The following is a 23,317-nucleotide window of genomic DNA, read 5'->3' on the forward strand; positions in this document are numbered from 1 at the left end:
GGTCCTGAGGCTGATGCTTCTTCTTTGTGTCTCCAATTCCTGATGTGTTGAGACACACAGTAAATCTTCCTGAAGCTAGGAAGGCTCCATGTAAAAACAGTGAAGAGCAGAAAATGATGTTGGTGCTTTTTCTCCCCTCTTTCATAAGCAATGGTGTCTGGCTTCTACTGTGTCTGAGACTTTACAGCTATAAAGAAGTTTTATTCTTAAGAAGTGCACATGTTGAAAAAGCATATTTTCATGTGCTTGCCTTTTTCTGAGGTGTTTGCAGGAACGCCAGTCTGTATAATTCAGGTTGTAGATGGTAACAAACTGCAAATGAAAGTGGAGAAGCCCTAAGAATTTTTTAAAGTCAGGGTTTTGAGCTTTTGGTCTATGACCTATCCTTAACAGCCTATTAAAAGTAAGAAAATCAAGCATATAATCAGTGTGTTAGTGTTTACAACACAGAGGTCTCTGTTTTGATTGAATACTTCTAGGGGGAAAAGAAATTGGAAATGCTGTGTAGGTAGTAACACTGGTTGATGGTGTTTTGCTTCTCTTTTCCTGTTGCTTTCAGAATTTTCCCAAGCTTATGGAAGTTACAATGTTCAGTCAGCATTTGAACATTGTTTTAAGAAGTTCAGTGAGAAATTAGCTTCCCTTTGGATAAGGAATGAGGATCCTTTTTTCAGTAGAGCTCAGTGGTAAGCACTGGAGTGCTAAGCAAGATAAGTGTTCTCTGATACGAGCTAAGAACTTCCAAAACTTCACACAAGTTGAGAAAAGACCACAACTAATAAGCTCTAAAAGACAAAACAAATACCTAAAAATATATATCAGAGACATAAACAGAAGGCTAAGTAAGTTATTAAGTAACTCTAAGCAAGAAATGTATTGATTTATCAGACTGAAAAGAAAAAAGTATGGACATAAGATACAATATTCTGTACCTCTGCTTCTGAGGCTCAACAAATTTGTACCCAACCCCACCACCTGGCCGTGTATCATATCTACTGTATTTAGGAATATTTTATTGTGTGCTGTTTAAATTGACACTGGCATTTCCTGCCAGCAGTATTGTTTCTTCACCAGACCGGAGTGTAGTGTTTTTTATGGGGTGTTTGTGTTTTTTGTGTGAGCAAGAGGGTGGAGCGAATTCTGTCAATTTTGAAGCTTTGTTGCTTTTGCTCAGGATCTGCCAGGAGCTCGTGGAAGGAAAGTGATCTTCAGCTCCAGTCTCATGGGAGATTTGTCTATGAAGGAACTACAGAACTATTTCAGGAAACTAGAAAGATACAAGGATGGATTTCTCAGAGGGCTTGCTGACTTATTTGGCCAGAGGATGGCTGGCGCTTGAGAATCAGGATTACCAGTTGCATTGCCCCAGTCACCATGATGAGAAGTTTTTTTTTAATTGGTTAATGTGTTGAAGTTGAGATGGCAGAAAAGCTGCACAGGTTCTTGTGGTGGAAGAAGCTGTGGGTCATCTCTTGAATGCTGCATGACAGCTGAAAAGAGGGGCAGATGTGGACAGTGATGTTAAAATGCCAAAACTTGAAAAAGTAAATCAACAAGATTCTTTTATATCTGTGTGCCTTGGGAATGAATTCTGGAGGCTTTAAGAGGGTAGTTCTTTATGCCAACAATATTTTTCTTAATATAAATTTCATATTGTCAGTCATTTAAGTCCATTGACATAGCAGCTAAGGTATGTTATTGGGCCCATGTTGTTCATTCCAACTTAGTTTAACAAGCTTTAGGTTGAAGTTTTCTAGCAAGAAAGAAATTAGGGGTTTTATTTTGATTGAAATTAGTTTGAAAATGCATTTTAAACTAATCATCCTAGGTATAAAATGTATAGCAGATTTTATTTTTGTAGTTATTATCCTGGGAAGTTGTTTTTTCTGATATATGGTGGTTATTTATAAGTTTATTTTCCAAAATAAAGACTTAACCTTATAATATTTATTTTTCAGGTCTGTCTTGGGAGGAAAACCAGATTTTGCCTACTGGAAGAATGCAGTGAAACTGCCCCTATTTCTAGCCGGAATTATTAATTTAACATTCAACTTTAGTGTTACTAGTTTCTTACTAAATAGTACCTCAAAGTAGAAGAAAAATGTATGGAAGTGCAAGAACAATCAGCAACTTGGAAGGAAGTCCCTCCAGGTCTCCCCGCTTGCCGAGGTCCCCTCGCCTGGGCCACAGGCGAACCAGCAGCGGGGGAGGAGGGGGCACAGGGAAGACGTTGTCCATGGAGAACATCCAGTCCCTTAACGCAGCCTATGCAACATCTGGACCAATGTACCTGAGTGACCACGAGGGTGTAGCTTCTACTACTTTCCCAAAGGGCACAATGACTCTTGGAAGGGCTACAAATCGAGCTGTGTATGGTGGCCGAGTCACAGCCATGGGGAGCAGCCCCAATATCGCTTCTGCTGGACTGTCACATACAGATGTCCTTTCTTACACTGACCAGCACGGAGGGCTGACCACATCCTCACACCACCACCACCACCAGGTTCCTTCCATGCTGAGACAGGTTAGGGATAGCACCATGTTAGATCTGCAGGCTCAGCTTAAGGATCTACAGAGGGAGAATGACCTTCTCAGAAAAGAACTGGACATTAAGGACAGCAAGCTGGGGTCCTCTATGAACAGCATCAAAACTTTCTGGAGTCCTGAGCTAAAGAAAGAGAGAGTATTGAGGAAAGAAGAAGCAGCCAGAATGTCAGTTCTTAAAGAACAGATGAGAGTTTCCCATGAAGAAAATCAGGTAAGTAATTATGAAAGTTTCTTTGTCTTGATTTACAACCTAGCACTTGATGTTTTGCTTTTGGTACTGTATCCAGTCCTGGCACAAGTTTGATATTTTCCACAAGATTTTTATATCTTGGTATATCTGCTCCTGACTGCTAAACTGCAGGAAAGCACACTAATAAGAATCTAAATGCAGGTTATAATTTCCTTCATGCAGCATCCCTTCACATTTTAGATGGATAAAATAATTGTTGTTACCCTTTCTCTTATGTTTGAAACTTTCTCTAGGGATTTTGTTGCAACTGTCTAAATGTTGTCTTGGCAGCATTTTCTGAAGAGGTAAATGAGCCACTTTTGAAGAAATGTAAATAAATATCCAGAGGCATATTTTGTTTAAGCTGTACAGGGAGTTAACAGTTTTAAAGTTAAAAGAAGATAAATCCTCATATTCAGCTTTCTGTACTTCTGCATTACAGAATGAAGTTTTCAGTAACATTTCAGAGACCTGCATTGTAGTAAATGAGTATCTTGTAAATATGTATTTCAAATACTTCTACTCACATTGTAACATTATGTTCCTGAAGTTATAAAAAGATTCAAATATTTTAGTCTGGGTGGATAAATCTGTGAAGTCAAATTTGAGACTTTGCTATATCAAATATACAGCTGTATATACAAAACTATATGAAACAACAGCACAGAATAGATAAAAAAAAATATCCTTCCTTGTTCCACACACTTTTTGGCTTCTGGTCTTATTTTAAAGCTGCTCCTTTTTAGACCATCTGTTAACTTTCCCCAGACAAAAACACAGTCCTGTGTTTCTCTCACTTCCAGATTCCAAATCTAAACTTCTTTGCTGGCAGGCAGCAACAACTGAGATTTTTAATTTACTTCTAAGTTTGTGATCAATTAGAGCTTCTCAGCAAACTTTCCACCTTTAGGCATGTCATGAACCTAAATATCTACAGAGCTGGCAAATCTGTGACCAGTTTCTTCAGTGGGAAACTGGCTGGGTTGTCATCAGGAATTCAGTCCAATGAATTCATTTATTACTGTCTTGTATAACTTTTGTATCCAGACTGACGATAGGAGTTGCTGATTATTTATTTATAGCAGATGCACTAGGATGCTGCTAGAACCAATATTAACAAAAAGATTCATAGTGGAGGTTCTGTTTTTCAAAAATTTCGTTGGTTAGATACTTTAATGGTGGTAGTTGGTGTCACCTTAGGGGGAGAAATAGACTGTGTTTCTTATGGAAATGTCACATTAATATCTTATACTGACATTTGAATCTGGTGTTAAGAGACTTTGTCATGCACCAATGAGGTTCTGTTTTGGTTTTTCTCCCTAAAAGCTAGTTTTGCTTATCTTGAGGAAAAGTAAACTAGTAACTCAGTTATGAGTTCATTCATGTTGTATCTTTCTGACAAACTGTCTTGTCTTCCTGTAACAGCGAACCTGACAAAACCATTTTGCCCTATGTGTATATTTAACATGAATCCTCCCTCTATAATACACAGACATTGGGTAGCTCTATTCCATTGCTAAGTGTCCGAACATTCACAGAAGAGGACAAGCAGTACAGTGGTATCCCCAGAGAGTGCTCCTCGTGACCCAGCTGCTGTTTCTTTGTGCTTCATAACTCAGTGAACTCTAAATTCAGACAGTTACTTTTTGAACCTGTTTAAAATGCCAGTGTCCACAGGCTCTTCTAGCCTAACCTACCTGTGAGAAACCACTGTTTTCATTTGGTTTTGCACTAGACTTTGGCTGCTTTTGCTAGGATTTCCTGCTCCTTGTACTGAAAGAAGCAGTAAATAATTGATGTCTGGTGCCAGTCTCAGTGCCACTTAGGACTTTACAGTGCCATCATCACATCCTTCCCTCAGCTCTTTTCCAGACAGGAGTGTCTTACCATGTGTGATAATTCCTTGTGAAATAGTAACATGATGTTTTTCAGATCTATTACATGTTTGGGATTTTTTTTTTTTTTTTTTTTGAGGCAAGGGACCAAAACATAAGATATTTTTGATAGGGTGTAAAATGAGTTGTGTTGATGTTGTAGCGTTTGCCCTTTTATTCAGGATGTCTCTCACAGACATTCCTAACAATTACTTTGTTCTTTCCAGTTTTGGATGCCTTTATTTTTGCTGCTACTGAGTACTAAGCTAATATCTTAATAGAAATATTATCATAGCTGGTAAAAACCTCACCATTAATTCTAACCAGTTTAGATTCCAGTTTATTATGCTTAAAGGTGGGATTTTTTTCACTTGTGTGTCACTTTTATCTCCCTGAATTTCATCTGCCAGCCTCTGACTATTTGCTTAGTCATATAAAATTCTTCTTTGCATTTGGTTTTTGTCTTTATTGCCCTGAATAACCAAACACTATGAGGAAAATCAGTCATCATACTGATCACCCTATTCTTTGGGCTACTCAGGAAGTGTCAGTCAGCACAAACCCCAGCCGCAGGTTCCAGCAAAACTCTAGGGACCTTCTGTTGGTTTTAGGAGTCAACCATGTGTTTCTGCTATTTCCTCTCTTGTAATCAAATAATTGTGTACAAAAGTACCCATGCTCTTGTGTAACTGCTGCTTACTTTTCTTGTAAGCATTTGGAGAGGAGCCTTTCTGAAGGAATGGCTCTGGAAGCCCAAGCTGGCTGTGTCAGTTTGTTTGTCACTCTTATTCAGGAGGCTATGGATTCTTTCAAACAATTAATTTAAATTAGAATTATCAAAAAGCTGTAATTTTAAAGAACAAAAAAGGTGATGTGCTCTATCACATCTATCCTAAAAGTGGTCAGTCTGTCCTTGTGTGTCTGAGGTTTACTTGCTTATAAAACTTTCTTAAAAATGGAATTGTTTCACACTGAAACACTAAAAAGTGTTTTCACATTGGCTGTCCATGATGAAAGTGACCCTGCCTGGATTTCTGAGTCTCTTAGCAAAGTTTGGGATCTCTCAGGAGACTGGGGAAGCGCAAATCTTCCTGCCAAAAAAGTGAAATGAGAGAATGAAATATGCTTCATATTTTTATAGTAGTTTCTGAAAAAAATATTGCAAAACCCAAAGAATTATTTGGAAGCTGTATTTTAAAAAATCATCAGCTATTTCTAAATATAGAGAGGGAAACTACATTAACACCCAATATGGAGTTATCAAAAATAATGCCAAAGACAACTGATTTGTCTTGGATGACAGGAAAACATACATTATGCATTATGGAAGAGCAGTAGCAACATATTGATATTGAGAAAACTTTGTCTCAAAAGATTTCCCTTTAGTGAGTTGGTGGGAAGCACATGACAGGAAATTGCTACTACATGGAGAAGTATTTGATTGGAAGCCTATGTAAAAATGTAATAATCAGTGATTCATGGTGAAATTGGAAGTGTTTCCAGTAGGCTCTGGTGGGGATCTGTTGTGTACTTGAGGCTTTCATCAGTGTCCTCAAGAATGGATCTGTTATGCATCCAGATAATGGCAAGGTTGGGAAGGCTTAAAAACATCCTGGAAAGTAGGATTATAAATGAAAATAAATTTGCCAAATAAGTGAATTAGTTTGAAATATTAGAGTCTGTTTCAACAGGGAAACTGATAAAATTCAACCTTTTGGAAATAGAAGGAGATCCATGAGGAAGTTTATGGACAGTAACTTGGACATTCCTGTTTTTCTTTTGAAAGTTACCTCTGAAAGTGTATGCTTTCAGCACCTGTACTTTAATATCACAGCCCACATTTAGTTGGCTTTTGTTCTTCATATTCTTTGTGATATTTTCTAACAGCATAACTGGAGTTATTTTATATATGTGTTGGTATACATAGGGGCAGGAAGTACTCTACATGTTTTTAACTATTTAACGTAGCTCTTCATCTTGGGATCATCCATTTACAATGTCTCAAACAGAGATTTTGCTTTTTTCCCCTAGGTAGATAGTTAATCTCTCTAATCTGGCTTGATTAGAAGTTTCTAATCATGTGCAATGTATATGAGAGTTAGCCTGGAAGGTTTCAGTGGAGAGCAGAAGGCCATGAGGTGGGAAGTGCTGGGAAGACACAAGACATGATTCAATTATTCAAGGTTGTTGCCTGCCTGTCAAGAGGGGAGAACTAATTTATTGGTTTGGATTAGCTGCTTCTAATACAATATATTAATATTTATCAGTTTATATGCTGCTTTTATGACACTGCAAAAACTGAATCACTGTGATATTTTGTAAAATGCCTATTAAGCCCTATTGCACAAAATAAGGCCAGTTTTACTTACTTAAAAATGTAATAATTTAATACTACATAATGAATACATAATGGACACTATGCCATAAACAGTAGCTCTTTTTCAGGCATGGCATGGTTATATTGGAAATAAATGGATAAGCATGATCCTTTTTTCCCTTACAAAAAACCAGGTAATTTTAATTGACTTAATGTGCTCTTTGAGAACACATTACGAATTTTGATCTTTTGAAGTTTAGTTCCTATCCTGATACTGCAGGAATTTACTTCTCATTAATGAGATGGAGAGAGGATAAAAAGGATAGTGAGCAGTTCCTCTGAGGCTTATAGTTTTGAATAAAAAATTTGCTTGAAATAGTTTCTCTGAGTAACTTTTGTCCATCTATAGCAATGGGAATAACTCAGATGCTGCAATTAGCAGAATAGAGCTGATAAAATAATCAGTAAAGAAGGGAATGTGTATTCATGAGTTTAGAACTTAGTGAGTAGCTCAATGATACTTCACAATGTGCTCTTCATTTTCACTTTGATTCATGACAAGTATCTAAATAGAACAATAAGAGAAAATATGCTAACAAATATTCTAAAATGGTATTTCCCTTCTCTGTACTAATTAAACTATGTTCCTAATAAAATATTGATTAGGCTAAGGTATACATTATTAAAATTTTTTTTAGATATTTTGTTTATGCCCTTTAAAATTCTTGTAGGTTCATTGGTAGTGGAATGTGCAGGCAGTTGCCAGCACTTGGGTATTTAGTGTGAATTTACAGATGGGTATTGCCTTCCTCAATGGGTCAAAGTATGCACTTGATTACTGGTTGGAAAGGACCTTTCATTGTTTGTTAATACCAGTTGTGGTCAGAGGAGGATTTTTTGGGGTATAAATATTTTTCAGCCCACCTGATTGTGTAAATGTCTGAAACAGCAGGGATTTCGAAGCTTATTGTGAATATTAATGAAGTACATGGTTACACAATGCAAAGCTAGGAACCTGAGGAATGGAAATGTTGTTTGTGGTTTACTATGCTACCTGAGATAAGTTTTCATATTAATAATCTTAAAAAAGAAATTGGCTGTATTTTTACTAAATGAGGCTCTTCAAGAAAAAATACTTCCAATATCAAATTTTAATATAGTATTTACAACCAGTGAAAGCTTCTTAAGATGTTTTAGGATGATTCTGTAAAGCCAGTAGGTTCATCATACCCATTCACCTTGTTTTGTTTTTCACTGTACTGTTTTTTCCTGCTTTCTCCAGCTTAAAAAAAAAAAAAATTGTCTTGAGCTGCATGCATACTTGTTGATTTTAACTTTATTTTGCATGTTTCCACTTTTGTTTTGTTCATTTAAACTCATGTACATTGATGGCAATTTAGGTAAGTGCAAAATATTCTTCTTTACTGTGTTTATTAGATGCGACAAAGTGCTTAAGCATTTAACCACATGGGATAGATCAAATGGTCATTATCTGAATAGCAAAGCAGAATGATATCAGTGGATTTTATACTACATTCAAAATAATAATGTCTGTGAAATGGGAAGAGGCCAAAACAGCAGGACTGTTGTGCTGAGGAGGGATGTGTGTGATTGGTGAGGAACAGTGAATAAGCTGTGCCAGAAGGGTGTGTGTTGCCTTCTGATTTTGTTACTGATGAGGAGCAAAGGCTCCTAGCTCTGCTGGGGAGTTGAATTTGATAAGGAGGGGGCCATGAGACTACAGACAACCAAGGAAATTTTGATGGAGTAATAACTTGAAAGAGCTTGAGGGTGAATAAGGGAATTTAGTTACCTTTAACCTTTTGAGACCCTCTGTCTCAAAGTTTGGCAAGATACTGAGCTAGAAAAATTAATAATAGAAATGTGACACTGTAACCTGAAGCTTTTTGGTGCTATTCTGGTTTAGATAGTAGTATTCATGTATACATTAAAAAGTAGAAACTAATAGCTTATGCTGTATGAAAACTGTATCACATTAGTGGTAGATTGGAAAGGATAGTAATAATAAATTACACCCTTTTGGGCACTTCCTAAGCTTCCTCTTCTCTGTTTATATTCCTGAATTCCTAAGATTCCTAAGATGCATTTCAGATGGCAATGTTGTGATGGTGAGTTAACGTGTTGGTCAATTTTCTTCTGAGTTTTTGTGTCTGGGGGTTATGCAGGCTCAGATTTGGACTGTTTTTCATTTGCTCTATTGAAGGTGTCTGGCATTCCTGACTTTGGAACTGTGTATTCCCTGGTGCTAGTGAGTCCCTCGTTAAAGCTGTTAGCAGCAAGATAATATTTGTTACTTGAATTTATTGGAGTATCTGTCAGCTGAGTTGGTAAAGAAACTAGGATTCAGAAACCCTTGGCATATTTTATAAAGGATAACTTTGGTTCAAGTTGGATTGCTTGTGGCAGGAGCAAATAAGTAATTTGAATCTACTAATTTTAGAATATTTGGCCTGTGGAATGGGGAAAATATTTACTTTGAATTTACTTAAGCATATGCCACAGGATAGTTATTGCTCTTACTCTTGGTGTTGGAAGATGACAAAAAAGCTAACAAAATGCATATTAAAAAAAAAGCAGTAGACTTCATGTAAGTACTGTTTGTACCCCCAAGGAAAAGGAATAAATGATGAGTTTGCCAAAAGGAAAATCCTGAGGCAAATCAATATGAATATTTCAGTGTTAGAGATGCAGAGAATGCTAAGGTCTTGTAAGGTCTGCATTCCAGTCTCATCTATAATTGAATGAGAGGGTGGGGTCTCATCACATGATGTTGGTGTAGAAGAAAAGCCAAGGTCAGCAGAACCTACAGGAAAAGCATAACACATGTTGGGGCGCAGCTTCAGAGGAGCAGCAAACACTAAAACAAGGCCTGCTTTTTGAACTCACTCAAGTTTCCATTTAATTGACTACAGCATTGCTTGTATACAGTGCAAGTCTCGCTGCAAACCCCTGCATTTAAATTGAGAGAATCACAGACAGAGGCAGGGAGCTGTGCTTTCAAAATTAGATCTTTCCCCTGTATTTTGAATTAAACTGTGTAAATGGACATATAGCTTTTGCAATTTTAGGTAAAAAGGCTGAAAGAATAGTCCTGTTAGTGTGAACTTTTTCTTGTGTGTGTCATCAACTTACAGGTACCTGGTTACTGGTAAAGCCTAATGGTCAATTTAGTGAAGAAATGCCTGAATATTGTGGTATAATATTCCCTTTGGATACTCTGGAAGGTGGCTATGAACTAGTGGCTTATATTTAAATAATGATAAACCAAAACATAAATAAAATGTGTCAATCCAAACTTGAAGAATCACTGTTTGCAATCAACATGTCTGTAATAAAAGCCTGCTTTCTATTGATGTGTATAAGTAATTATGCACATATATACATTAAGAAATTATACTTGAGTTTTGATAATCACACTGTTTTGCATTAAATGGTCACTAGATTTCTTACCTGAGGGACAGAAACTAAGCTGTATCTTGAGAGAAATCAAAATTCCCAATTACCCTTTATTTGGAAGCCAGAATTCTTTCCACATCATTCTGAAAATGCACCTTCTTGTCAGCACAGCTATGTGCTACCTATTGAAAAATTATTGCTGTTTATAGTGAGTTTGCTATGAACATGAATACCCTTAGGTACATATTATATTGTCTTATCTCTTCTAATATGTATCAAAAAAATCCAAAATAAACCCACAATCTTGAATATTTCTGATAATTAACGCTAATGAAAATTACAATATCCCACTGGAATGATACTACAATACTCTGGAAATCTGAAGTTCTTCCTAAAAAATTTGTTTTCAGAAGCACATTGGGTTGCATGCTGGTGTAAGTTTTGTTAGCAAGAGTGATTTAGCATGTTTTTCACCATTGGTTAACAACCACTGCTTCCTATGTCACCCTCTGGTGGATAAAATTTATTTTGGTTTTATATTATTTAATTTTAGTATCTTAATTTTTCTATTTATAACATAACTTGTACATTCTTAGTTTGGTTGAAATATGGAATGAATAAGTTGCATAATTGTGTATGGACAATCTGGTACTTTCCTTACACTTGAGAGATATTTTTGTCTTCAGATTCTGTGGTGCAGTAAAGGAAGGGAGGAGAGGGCTAAGGAGTAGAAAACATAGAAGTTGCTGAAGAAAGCAAAACCAGGCATTCTTCATCCTGTTCAGGCAACTCATCCCCTGAAGAGGGAGAACTGTCAGACTGAGAATTTGAGTAATTAGATAAGGACACTGGTGGTAGACTTTTCCGCCTGAATGCACTGCACTGTCCTGGCTGCAGCACTGCAGAATTAACAAGCAGTGCAGTCAGGCAAACTCCAAGGAAAAATATTTGTAAGTAACATGTTAGAGAAGGTATTTTTTTTTCCTTAAAGACATATATAGATGTAAGAAAAAAACATGAACTGAAGACACCAGTGATCCTGTGCTAAATAGGGTGAGGACATTGTCCTGTTCAGGTCTTGTGTAAAGCATTGCCTCACTGTGTAGAGAAGTGGTGCCTTGATGGCTAAACATGGAATCAAGAACTGGAGGAAAGATGATGCAGATTTACAAGAAAATGAAATTATCTTTAGGAATATACTTTTCCTACTTGTTTCATCTAGAGGGTCTCCTTTTTTTTTTTTTTTTTTTTTTGGTATCATAGCGGTCTCACACTGTATTTGAAAATGAAATTATGTTCCCAAGTTTTTCTAGGTGTTCATTTCCCAACTGTCCAGTTGAATTGTTTCCAAATTTGTGAGGTAGAATCTATTTTTTATTTGATATTCCAAAAGCTTAATTCAAGGATAACTTGGAGGTAAAATAGATGAAAAAATTAGTGCCATTAACTAATTGAAATATTAATGTAAATATTTTATGTCAAATTTTGTTACACAGTATTGCATTATTAATATTTGAGGTGTTTTAACATGACTTAATTAAAAGCCACTCAAAAGAGTAGAGTAGTTTGGATATAGGAACACACCTTTGCCTCACAGTAAATTGGTCCAAGCTTCTACAATTATTTTGTGCAGGTGCCTTTCCCCCCACCTTTATCCCCACACTTGCAAAATCACTTTATTTCTCTGCCAGCCAACAATTGCTCATGTTCTTCTGCTGTTTTTCCTAAGTCATTTGCACATTTGTGGTACTTCAGGTGCTTCACACTTGCATTGCTGCTTCATGACAATGTTGGATATGATGATATTGTGTGTGCAGTGAATAGCACAATTTGCTGTTGAGTTACACTCTCCCTGGCAGGTCAGTAGTGCATTTTAGCTCTAATAGTGTTTGGTGTTTGCCCTGGGCACTTTGTTTTCAAATGTCCATAAATACATTTTTTAAGTTCTATATTTATATAATCTGAAGGGTTGTGGTTTTTTTTTTTTTTTTTCAGTGTCTTAATTAAGATCAATATTTTCCTACTACTGTGGAAATATGTCGGTGTTTTTGGCTTAATAGTGTCTACAACAAACTTCACCCTTCAAGACCTACTTTTATCATATATTTTTTTGGTAGAATTAAGTAATCATCTGTTTTTAATAATAATCTTAACAGATGAGGAATTATAAAATATGTAGAAACAAACAGTTTTTAGTGCAAAAACTATAGTAAATCTATTTTGCTATGAATTTCCTTTCATTTTATTGATTAACTCATTTTTGCCAGATGGTAGAAAATTCAGGAAAACACAATCAGGCCTGCTGCTGTTTTTGTTTTTAATTCAGCTCTCAAAAAGCTACTGGCAGCATTTTGTGTGATTAGGAATAGTGAGTCAATTTGTATAAACTCCTTATTTATACCATTTACACATCTTGCACATTCAGTATTATCCCCCTCTCTTCTGTTGTGCTGTTCAGCTTTGACTATGCGTTTTCTTTGACTCCTAAATTTAAAGTCTGCTGTGTCCTGAGGTAGTATTTCTCTAGGACAGTGTGGCTACTCACCTCCTTTTCCCAAATTCAAAATTAACTCTTTCCTCTTCATCAATGCTTTTCTTTCATTGTGCAGGGGAAGAACTGTAGCAGGCAGAAAAATTTCATCTGTATTAGATGAAGCTTTATTTCAAATAAGATGTTAATATTTTTTGCATTTCAAGAAATTATGCTGAAATATTTACTTATCTTCTAGGAACACATATAAAACAGCTGAAACAGAAATTCAGGAGAACCCAGCAGTAGCTTTGACAGTTTGCATTGTAATGCTCAACAAATGTAGTAGCACTTTTCACTGTTTGCCAGGGTAGGGAACTGTACACACTTCTGCACTTCACAATTCCATTTACCAGGCTGCTAGAGAGGAATCTGAAGGAAAACAGAGCAAATGGTGATAAATGCTAGAAAGAATAAATATGCATGTGCACATTTGCTGTACTGGTATTTTTAAATTCTGCCTGTGCATAGCTACACTTTAAAGTTGAACTTTACATTTTAAATTGATAATTCTTGTACATGAAGTAATTCTCTCGATCTGTTGTTGAGATGATACAGCTTTTTCTTTTAATGCTTTTCAATTTTCTACTGTTTTTCTTGTGGATTCTTTTGCTTCTGCAGTTTACTCTTTTAATCTAACTAGTATCTAATATCTAATCTAACTGTCTAGTATCTAATTAAATGAGTGAGTCCGAACACAGTCTCATAAATTTGGCAGAGCTCTTCTATTTTGGTTTACAATTTGCTTTAAGCTGGACAAAACCTGAATGACACAGCAAACCAAGAGGCCTTAGCAATGCTTCCTGTTGAAAGGGGAGTGTTCAGTTCTTTGTACAGAATCTTTAAAATAATTTAGCTATGGTGTACTGAGTATTTAAGGAACAAATGCTTTAGAATTATCTGTATTTGAGAAGTAAATTGTGGAGGTTAAATTTCAGATACAAAACCCCCTGTACAGCAGCTAAAGGAGTTCATGCTCTGTCCTGTCTGGGCATCTGGAAGTACTCACTGGATACATATTTTTTTTTTTTTTTTTTTTTTTTTTAGCCTCTTGTATCTAGTGTAAAACTTGATGTTCAGAAACCCTACTGGCAAAGGTTTCATAGCATCTGAGCATATGAATTTAATTCCTGGATTTCTTTTGAATATGGATCTCTGCCATCAAATAACTTAATTTGCCTTCATCAATCACAAAAAAAGTATCTTTATACTTTAGTGACTGAGGCTTTGATTTTTTTCTTGTATGAATATCCTATCAGCTTTCCATCAGCTCAGACTAGTTTTCACTATTTTAGTTGCATGGTTTCTTGCTGTGCTGTAAGGGATTTCATGATTAAATCTTACTAAAACTGAACCCAAATCTGACCTTTAAGAACACTAAGTTTTATTAAATACATATTCTTATAAATATTTTGCTAATATTATCCTGCATTGAAATTTATCTCTTTATAATAATTGATTACTAAAATATAAACTGGAGGTTTCATATCAGTAGAGCATCAGAACAGTGATTATGCCTAAAGGGATACAGGAAATGCTTCCTTTTTGGTGCATCAGATTCCTTACTGTGAATTTAATTTGCCTTTTTTTTTTCCTACTTGTAATTGATGATCTGTAATCTGCAGAGTAATAGTGAGATTAAATCTTTTCACTGTTGTGCTCTTGGTATACCTTGACTAACTTGTCAGGTATGCCTGAGCATAAGTAGCTCTTCCCTTGATAATGGTGTTATTGTGAATAAAATAATGCACAAATGTCTGCAATAGGTGCTGGCACCTAGCATGTTGTGTGGGATGCCTTTGCACTGCCCTTGAAGCATCTCTGTGATTTTTCATTGGTGAGCCCCTGCTTTATAAGCTGACATGTGAATATGTTGAAGAATGAGTGATATTATTTGCAGTGGAGTGGACCAATGTTATAAGATACTACTGACACTTCTCAGAGTACCATAGAAGTATGAAAGCACTTTACAGAAGTCCATTTATTGAAATCCAGTTTTATGTTGACTCTTAAATTGCTGTAGTGTTATTTGCTTCCATTAGATAGTTGGCAGCCTTTGGCAATTCCAGCATCCTTCTTTGTGAGGCTAAAAATATCTTGACACACAAAAGTACTTTCAAGACTGACTGCTTCCTCTGTACTGGGAAGCTAGCAATCCCAGGGGCTTGAGGTTTTTTATGTTTCTGTTTGATTCCTCCCCACCTTGTGTGGTATATCTCTTTTATGCCATAAATTGTTATGAGATGGAAGAGCATCTTGTATTGCACCTGCCAAGAGTTTCAAAATTTTTGCAAGAATGCTTAGTAGGATTTTTAAAAGTAGCATAGTTTTTCTCTGAGAACGTTGAATTAATGAACTAAGGAAAAATCTTTAAGACTTAAAAATTAGAACACTTAGTATTTTCTGGCTCTTAATGTAACAAAAAAGGGTTAGAAAATTTCCTTGTTAGTACACCTTCCTAACTATGTACACAGGAATAGAGCGTTACACAATAGACTAAAGTAAAGTAACAAATTTAAAAAACAGGAGAAACAGAAATTTTCTATATTTACATACAGTAAGTCCATCTAATAGCATTACTGGAAAATGTAGAACTCTTTTTGAAGCACAACCAAAATGTTTTTATAAAAAACCTCACCAACCACTTGTAGGGAGAACAAAAAAAGAGGATTTCTTGGCCTGCTTCATGGAAGAGGCTGAAATAGTAAGGTATTCAAACAAGTTTTTCTTGTTTGGTTGGTTTTTTGTTTTGTTTGTTTGGGTTTTTGTGGGGTTTTTTTTTGGTTTTGGTTATTTGGAGCAATGGGATAATAAGGCATTAGAAGGGAGGAAAAGATAGGTGACATACAGAAACAGCCAGAATTGTGCTTGTGGGGTTTGGTATGAACTCAGAAACTTCTTCCTTATGTCTTAGGTGTTGTCTTTAGTGCCACATATACAGGCTGTTTTTTTCCTGTGTTGTCAGATTTTACCAAATCAGTAGTCAGCTGAAATTGCTAAAATCACGTTGTCTTGATTCCTTAAGGTGGATTAGGCAGGAAGCACTGCAGTTTGTGGGTGAAATTCTGATTACAAGTAAGGGTAGCACCACATCTTGGTGGTGCTACTTGGTGGAGCTGGGAGAGCATATGGGGTGGGGAGGGGTGGTTAAGGAAAGAAATTTGATCTTAAATGCCCAGTTTGTTCCTTTAGAGAGATGCCAAGAAAGAATTGTTATCTTGATTAATGCTGACCTCAGGTGTACTGGAGACACAGGCAAAAACTTTAGGCTCACCTCAGGGGAGTATTAATTAGCACCAGCACACCTACTGTTCTGTCTTGAGAACTTAATTGCTTCAGCCCAGATGAGAACACTGATTCATAAAACAGAATTTAATGACTGTATTAGAAAAATGGTTGTGAATAAGAACATAAATTAATCCCCAGAGTAATTCCTCCTATAACATGAAATAGGGAATATTTCTGCAAATTTAGCTTTATATCTTGCATACTAATTTAACTTTCTTTTCACAAAATATTAATTCCGTTTGATTTATTTTTAACGTGTACAAAACTGACTTCTTCCAACATACTAGAGTAACACTAGAATGTTCATTTCAACATTTCATTAGGTGGAGAAAGAAATGTGTATTTGATAGGTCAAATCCCTTGGTCTCATCTAGTTTCTCTTGGGTGAGGTCATGTCTACCACTAAGAAATTTTATCACCTGAACATTTGTCACCTCCCAGCTGCCAGCTCTGCTGAGCTGTGAGCACCTGAGTGCTTGGCTGCTGGGGCTGGTGCCTCTGGTGGCTGAGACACTGTGGTGGCCAAGGCTGTGCTGGAGGGTGAGGATCCAGAGCCCGCAGCTGCTGCCAGCCCTGAGCCCTGGAGCGGGTCCAGGCTGGCAGCAGCAGCAGCTGAGTGTCAGCTCAGGGCTCCAGTCACTTGTGTAGGTGGGTTTTGGTCTTGCTGGGTTTTGTCTGCTTCATTTTGATGTACTCTGGGTATTGTGGAGCCATGGCAAAAAGAAGGCGGTAGCTTAACAAAACAATTGGCAGGATACAACCCATCTGAAATAAAAATAGTATCAACTGATCATTTTAAGGTTGCGTTAATTTAAAAATGTTCATAACATGATTGCAGAAGTGTTTACCTTGAAAAATTTAATTGAGAAATGAAAGAGTTTCATTAGGTATGCTGTGCTATATTTTAGCTGCATGCCTATAATTGAATTTACTCTGCCTGGAGACTATTTATATCCTCCTTACTGTGCACTGAAGTTGGTGTCATAAATGCATACATGGTTAAGGAATAACATGTCTGTCAGCACTGAATGAATATATGGTGAGAGATGAGGGCTATGGAATAAAAATATTGGTGGGACTATAAATACATAGTAATAAAAATGAGAGCGAATTAAAAATTAGAAATGTGTTTTTTCATAGTTTCTCTATCTCTTTGGTAAATGCTGCTGCTTGTACTTTAATAAGGAAAAAACCCAAATCTAATAGCAGATAGGAGGGTAACTTCTGAGTACATCTGGAATGGGAACATAGTCTTGATACGTGAAGGAAGCAGGGATGTATGTTTTTTCCTTCTTTGAATTGGAATGAATGTTATCCAAACAGTGCCACTTTTGAGATAAGCAACATATTGTCATATATCTTTTCTTGAGATAGAGAAGAATGTTCTTTTTAAAGCTAGTTTGTGCAAGCTTGTATTTAATGCTTTGAAGGAAGGTTGTGAAAAATGCCTGGGGAAATTGGGAGCAGATCTTGCTAAATTTAGCTATTGAATCCATGCTGTGAAATTCTTTTAAGGTCTTGCAAAATCCAGTTCTAAAGTTTTGAAAAAGTGATGCAATACACAATCTAGCCTTGCACTGCTAGATCTTCAGGACTGGGAAGTAACCAGGAGGAAGAAAGTTGGTAATTCATTATATTTTCTATGTTAGTATGCCCTGTTTACTTGCTATTAAAATGTCGAGAAAGTATGACCTGGATCTCTTTTTATGAGTGAAAAATAAAACTTTCTGGAATACTTTCTATAAAAATACAATTTTTTTTGAATGTTCCTTTCTATAGTTTTCTTTAACTATTCTACTATACCCTTTCTACTGGAATCCTGAATCATCCTGTAGAAGCAATTTCACAGGACTTTGTATTTTCTGATTAGATATTTATAAACACATGTATCTTTATTTATAAAGGACTTTCCATACAGATAGGAAGCATATTGATATTGTTATGTTGGTGTGTGGGAATACAATAATATTTCAGTTTAGTGTAGTGGTAATGGCATATCTGGAAAGCTTTTTTTTTTTTTTTTGTCACCAGTCCAATTCATAAAAGAATCTACTGAAACATATTCAATTGAATATGAAATATGATAGATGCTTTCCTGTCAGTGTTATCAGATGGATTAAAGAATGTCTAAAACCCCTTTTCCTCCTGTAAATAATGCTGTATTTGCTCAACATGTGCCTGAAACACTTTTCTTGATGAGAAAAATTAACATGCCAACTTTTTATTAAGGTGCAGTTATTTTGGTGGTTATGCACAAAGAACAAGGAAGAAAAACAGTAAGAAGCCCTCAGGTTAGAACTGGAATAATTTATTAATTTATGGTATTTACAGCATACTGTAAAGTGTGTAATAAAAGGAAACTATTCAGCCTCTCTAATGGTGAAGTGGCTGGCGAGTTAAAAGCTCCTTTAGCTTCTAATTCACTGTTTATGACCTAATTCTCAGATTCATCTTTCCCTGTGACAAAATTGAAATGGAACCTTTTCAACTTCTGGTGCCAATTTTGTGTGCCAAATCCAACTACCTCCAGTCCTTTGCTTTCCAGCAAAACTACCATCTGCTTCCCAAAGAAATGGGGAGGCTTGACGTCCTGCAATTAAAGTTGGCATTTCAGCAACAGTGCTGTATTATTTTTATTGCTTGTTTATTTGTTTAACAAAGTGGCATTCAGGTTTGCCAATCAGTGTCCCATTGTGAAATGTGACTTAAAGCCCATAGGAATAGACAGATGCTAAGAAATATTTAGATTTTTTTGGCAGACTGGAGGCAAATTTTGGACAAATTAATATTTTTTGGTTATATTTATTGCTGCATTTTTAACGCAATGCCAACACCATCAGCTTCCAATATCAGAGTCACAAAAGATTGCTACTTTTGGTTTCTCTCTATATTTTCCCCATATCTTCTCTTTTGAGACACAGGCTATTCTGTATGTATGCAGGTGTAAAAAATTCTCTCCATGATGATGTGCTCCAAGTTATCTTGCCTATTTGCATGTTCACTGCTCCCATCTCACCTCCCCTGTTGTGCTTTTATTGTCCCTTTCTAGGTCCAGTTTTTTAACAGATTATCCATTCTTTGGTGCCAGGGTTATTATTTCTCAGAGAACTTCAATCTAAAAGTTCACCCTACAGATAATACCCCTTTTTATCCTCTCTTTCCCCCCTTGTTCCTTTTGCTGGCTCATGCCATGTTCCTGGTTTCAGTTCCTCACCATTCTTTTCTCAGTGCTCTCTCCCAGCTCTTGTCCTGCTCTTTGCCTCACAGATGTTTCCATGTGGCTGTTGTGCCTGAGGTTATCTGTTCACTTGGAGAATATGTCTTTGTACAGATTTGAGTGAGTATTAGGGTTTGCTTAAATGAGTTTTAACTATTATTTCTGCTGGTACCATCTCCTTTCCATTGCCACCAGTTCCTCTGAATTACAGTGTAGGAGTCTTTGCAAAACCAAACTTCTGGAAGTGAAGGAATGTAAAGTGTTGGGAAATGACTCCTGGTTTCTCATGTCTTAGTTTTGGTTCTGCTATCTTTATATTCCACTGTACATTTGTAGGAGGAGGGAAGGAGGGAGGAATATCATGTCCCTGGAGTGACAGTAGAGGTGGGCTGTGTTTTACATGCAGCTTAAAAATAATTATTATGAGCCAACAGAAGTATGTGTTACTGAATGTTGAAAGAAACATCACGACAGCAGAAAGACAAAATATGAAACAGATGTACCATATGTTCCTGTGCACTTGTTTTCCATAATAAAACCATGAGGTATGCAAGCATAAGTGTATACTAAAAAAAAGTAAATTTGATTTCTTTTTTTAAGGGTTGGGGAAAGCCCCAAATTTATACTTGATTCATTCAGAGGAACTACCTTTAGCATAGTCCCTTTACTGTATTATAATCACTGATGATGGGGGTTTTTTTGCACTTTTTTCTGTGTGCTTTTTTGGCAATTGGGAAGACCTGAAATGGGCCTCAAATGCCCTCAAAAGCTGGTATGAATATAATTATTGCAAGAGGAAACAGACTTTTAAGTGAAGAATTTATCAAATATACAGGTATCCCACACTAATACCTTCCCTAGGTGTTCTTGGGGATATAATGGAATTTAGAAGGCCTATATTTTTATGCGCTGGAAAGTGGATAGATCTGCTAAGATTTCCCTGCTGTTTCTGGCAGTCTGAAATTATTTTACCATAGCAAAGGGTAGAAAATGGGTGTGAATGTTACTTTTAAGATTTACGTGTAGGAATTACTTGAAATACAGAGTATATTTATTGGTCAAGGATTTTGTCACCTCCTACCTGGAATTAAAAAAAAATAGAAAAAAATAGTGGTTTAGTATTTATTGCAAACTGTTCTACTGGTGAGAAATGAAGGTACTATGGATTTCTGTGGAGATTTCTGAGATTTCTGAGTTTGTATGAAAATAAGAATCTTTTGTGAAGTCTTCAGGACATTTTCCACCTGTAAAAGCAAGGAGATGTCCACAGCTTTCCCTCTACAGTGCCAAAGACCCTAGAAAGCTCCACGGAAAAGAGAATTTAGTCTTGAGTTATTCTATAGAGTTTAACCTTTGTGTATTAAAAATTGCAAATATATTGAATTAGCAGATTAGAGACATGTTAAATAATATCATCAGCATAATGATTTTTCTTGTTCTGTCTTAATTTTATGGTCTGTGTCACAGTAATTTGTGAAACACCCTATTAGTTTTATGCATGAGTAAAATAACTTGTTCAGTGTGTGCCTCCCAGTTTCATATATGCAAGATATTGCACTTCTGTAATTTTTACTGAAATAATATTAAGAGCTTCATTTACTGATCATATTGTAGCTGCAGGTGAATGTGCAGGGTGATCTGGAAGGTCCTTCAGTGTTTAACTTGATGAAGAGAATTTCATGAAACAGAAATAATCTGAAACATGTGCAGAGTACCTGTTAATAAGGGCTACTAGGATTGGTACCACTAAAACTCTAAGAATTTCCTGTATAACTAAGTTAAATTCTGTGAAATCTTGTGTTTGAATAAGGGCACCAAACCTTATTCAGATGGGCAAAACTTGATACCAGTCAATGATCTGTCTGCATTCTTTGTGATTTTTTTCAATACAGTTTTTCTGCATAAGTTGATTCTGTGCTAAAAGCAATGATTCAACTTTAGATTTTTGAACATGAAGTTTGCATTATAATATTATTGTAGGTGTTCTGTAGTACTTTTAGGTCAGAGATAATTTTATAGAAAGCAAGTAAAAGGGAGCTCATCAGTTTTGTTAAGAGCATTTACCAAAAGGTGCAGTTAAAGTCTCTGCATTGAATAGACTAAAATGCCATTTTGTGATATGTATGTTTTAATGGGTAAAAATGAGGCCATTATAGAAAACCCCTCAGGAGTTTTGCCCTTAGGAGTACCAAGAGGTCCTTCATTTATTATCTAAAGGGGTTTGAATTTTGATGTGCTTAAAAGATTTCCATTATATGTGCTTTTTTTTATACATGCAGAGATTCCACTGTGTAGCTGCTGTGCTGATTGACACAATAAAATTGAAAATACCAAACCCCAAGCTTTATAATAATGATTTAATTTCTTATATTTTATCTGGAGCAGTTTTTGAGAACAGCTGAGAATTCTGATTTGATCCTTGATTTATTTTTTGGGCTTTTGTGCTTTTTGATCTTTATTGGGAGGCCAAATACTTTTGTAGCTAGGGATAAAACTTCTCTTGCGTGCTAGTTCCTATTACCGTCTAACAATGAGTTGGGCCTATGCTTTCCCAGTTCATCTAAGGTTCCTGGTGTTTCAGTTGTTCCAGTTATTTAATTACTAGGTTAGCAACTGAGACCCATCATCTAGGAAAGTTTTGGGGTTTTTTTTCCTATTTTTTCCTTTTTTTTTGATTTGTAAGACATTCACTAAATCATATAATTCCAGTCTTTTCTGTAAAATAACAGCACTCAGCTTGTGTTTGAACTGCATTTATACTCTACCTCTTCCTGGAAGCTTAAAAGAGGAATTACCTGTGTAGACCTGCTTTGTATTCCATACCCCTCCCTAAAGAACAGCAGAGTGATCGCATCATAAATAACAACATCATCAATGACCAGTGACATCATCCAAGCAAACACATCAGTCTGTGCTCCAGACATTCTTTCATCCTGGTTCTCTCAACCAGGGAATCTATCTCCAAATCAGGGGGAGAAGTGCCAAAAGGACACCTCCATCTGGCAGCATGCCCACAGTGAACCTAAGTTAATTGTTGGCAGACCTGGAGCAGCCACTCCTGTTCACAGGCAGGTTGTGGTAACTCACTTCACAAAAGCTGTTCAAGCACTGAAGAATGTTGGTCTCTCAACAGGAGCTGCTGCTGTCACATACAGGCATAATATCAAAACTGCCACATAGACTCATTACAGGATATTTTAGGAGACAATGCATTTGTGTTTAGTAAAGGCAACATTTTATTAGGGACAACAGAAGTGTTGAGGTTTACTGTCTGATCAGGGCTAGTCTGACCTTTATAGACAAAGCTTCCTTTAAGTGGGTGCCATTTACTTTGGAAAGCACCCAAGTCCAGGGCACCAGATATAAAGTACTAGAAATGGTTCCATTTTACCATATTAGTTTATATTAAGAAAATAAAATCAAGTTCAGAGGGATGACCACTGTCAAAAAAGTAAAATTTAAAATCAAAACTCTAAAAGTGCTTCCTTTTCCTGTAACTTTTAAGCACATTTTGATGTTTCTTTTGTATGTCATGAAAATTTTGATTTTACTGCTTCCCAGAGTAAGAGCCAGAAAAACCATCAATGTGCTGAGAAGTCTAATTAGCTGAAGCTATTGCGAATATTTGCATTATTTCTGCTGAAATTAAATTTGAATTCTGGCTGGTGGAAGTATGCTACATTTGGGTATTATTTATATCTGTCTACAGTGCATAGATTTATTTATTGAATGGTTTTATCAGATGCTTGCATTGAATCAGGCCTCAGGACAGAAAAATGTATCTGTACATCAGTAATAACAGCCTTATGGTGTTTTGTCTCATACAATTGAATTTAATACAATAAAAACTGTGGGCATACTTTCTTTTGGAGGTAGATAGGTAGTTATCAATCTTTTG

General features: G+C 36.2%; 1 protein-coding gene across 17 annotated transcripts in view; it reads left to right on the forward strand.

The window, feature by feature from the left end:
• ERC2 (ELKS/RAB6-interacting/CAST family member 2) overlaps positions 1–23,317 on the forward strand; it is a 404,176-nt gene that overhangs the window by 10,868 nt on the left and 369,991 nt on the right. For all 17 annotated transcript variants that reach the window (XR_012057919.1, XR_003962561.4, XR_003962563.4 and 14 more), the window contains exon 2: positions 1,959–2,758. Coding sequence is in view for 1 of the 17 variants with exons in the window: in XM_030283350.4 (XP_030139210.1) it covers positions 2,102–2,758 (657 nt within the window). In the remaining 16 variants the exon portion in view is untranslated. The remainder of the gene's footprint in view (positions 1–1,958; positions 2,759–23,317) is intronic.

This window comes from Taeniopygia guttata, chromosome 12 (genome assembly GCF_048771995.1).
Source record: "Taeniopygia guttata chromosome 12, bTaeGut7.mat, whole genome shotgun sequence".
Taxonomy (NCBI): Eukaryota; Metazoa; Chordata; class Aves; order Passeriformes; family Estrildidae; genus Taeniopygia; species Taeniopygia guttata.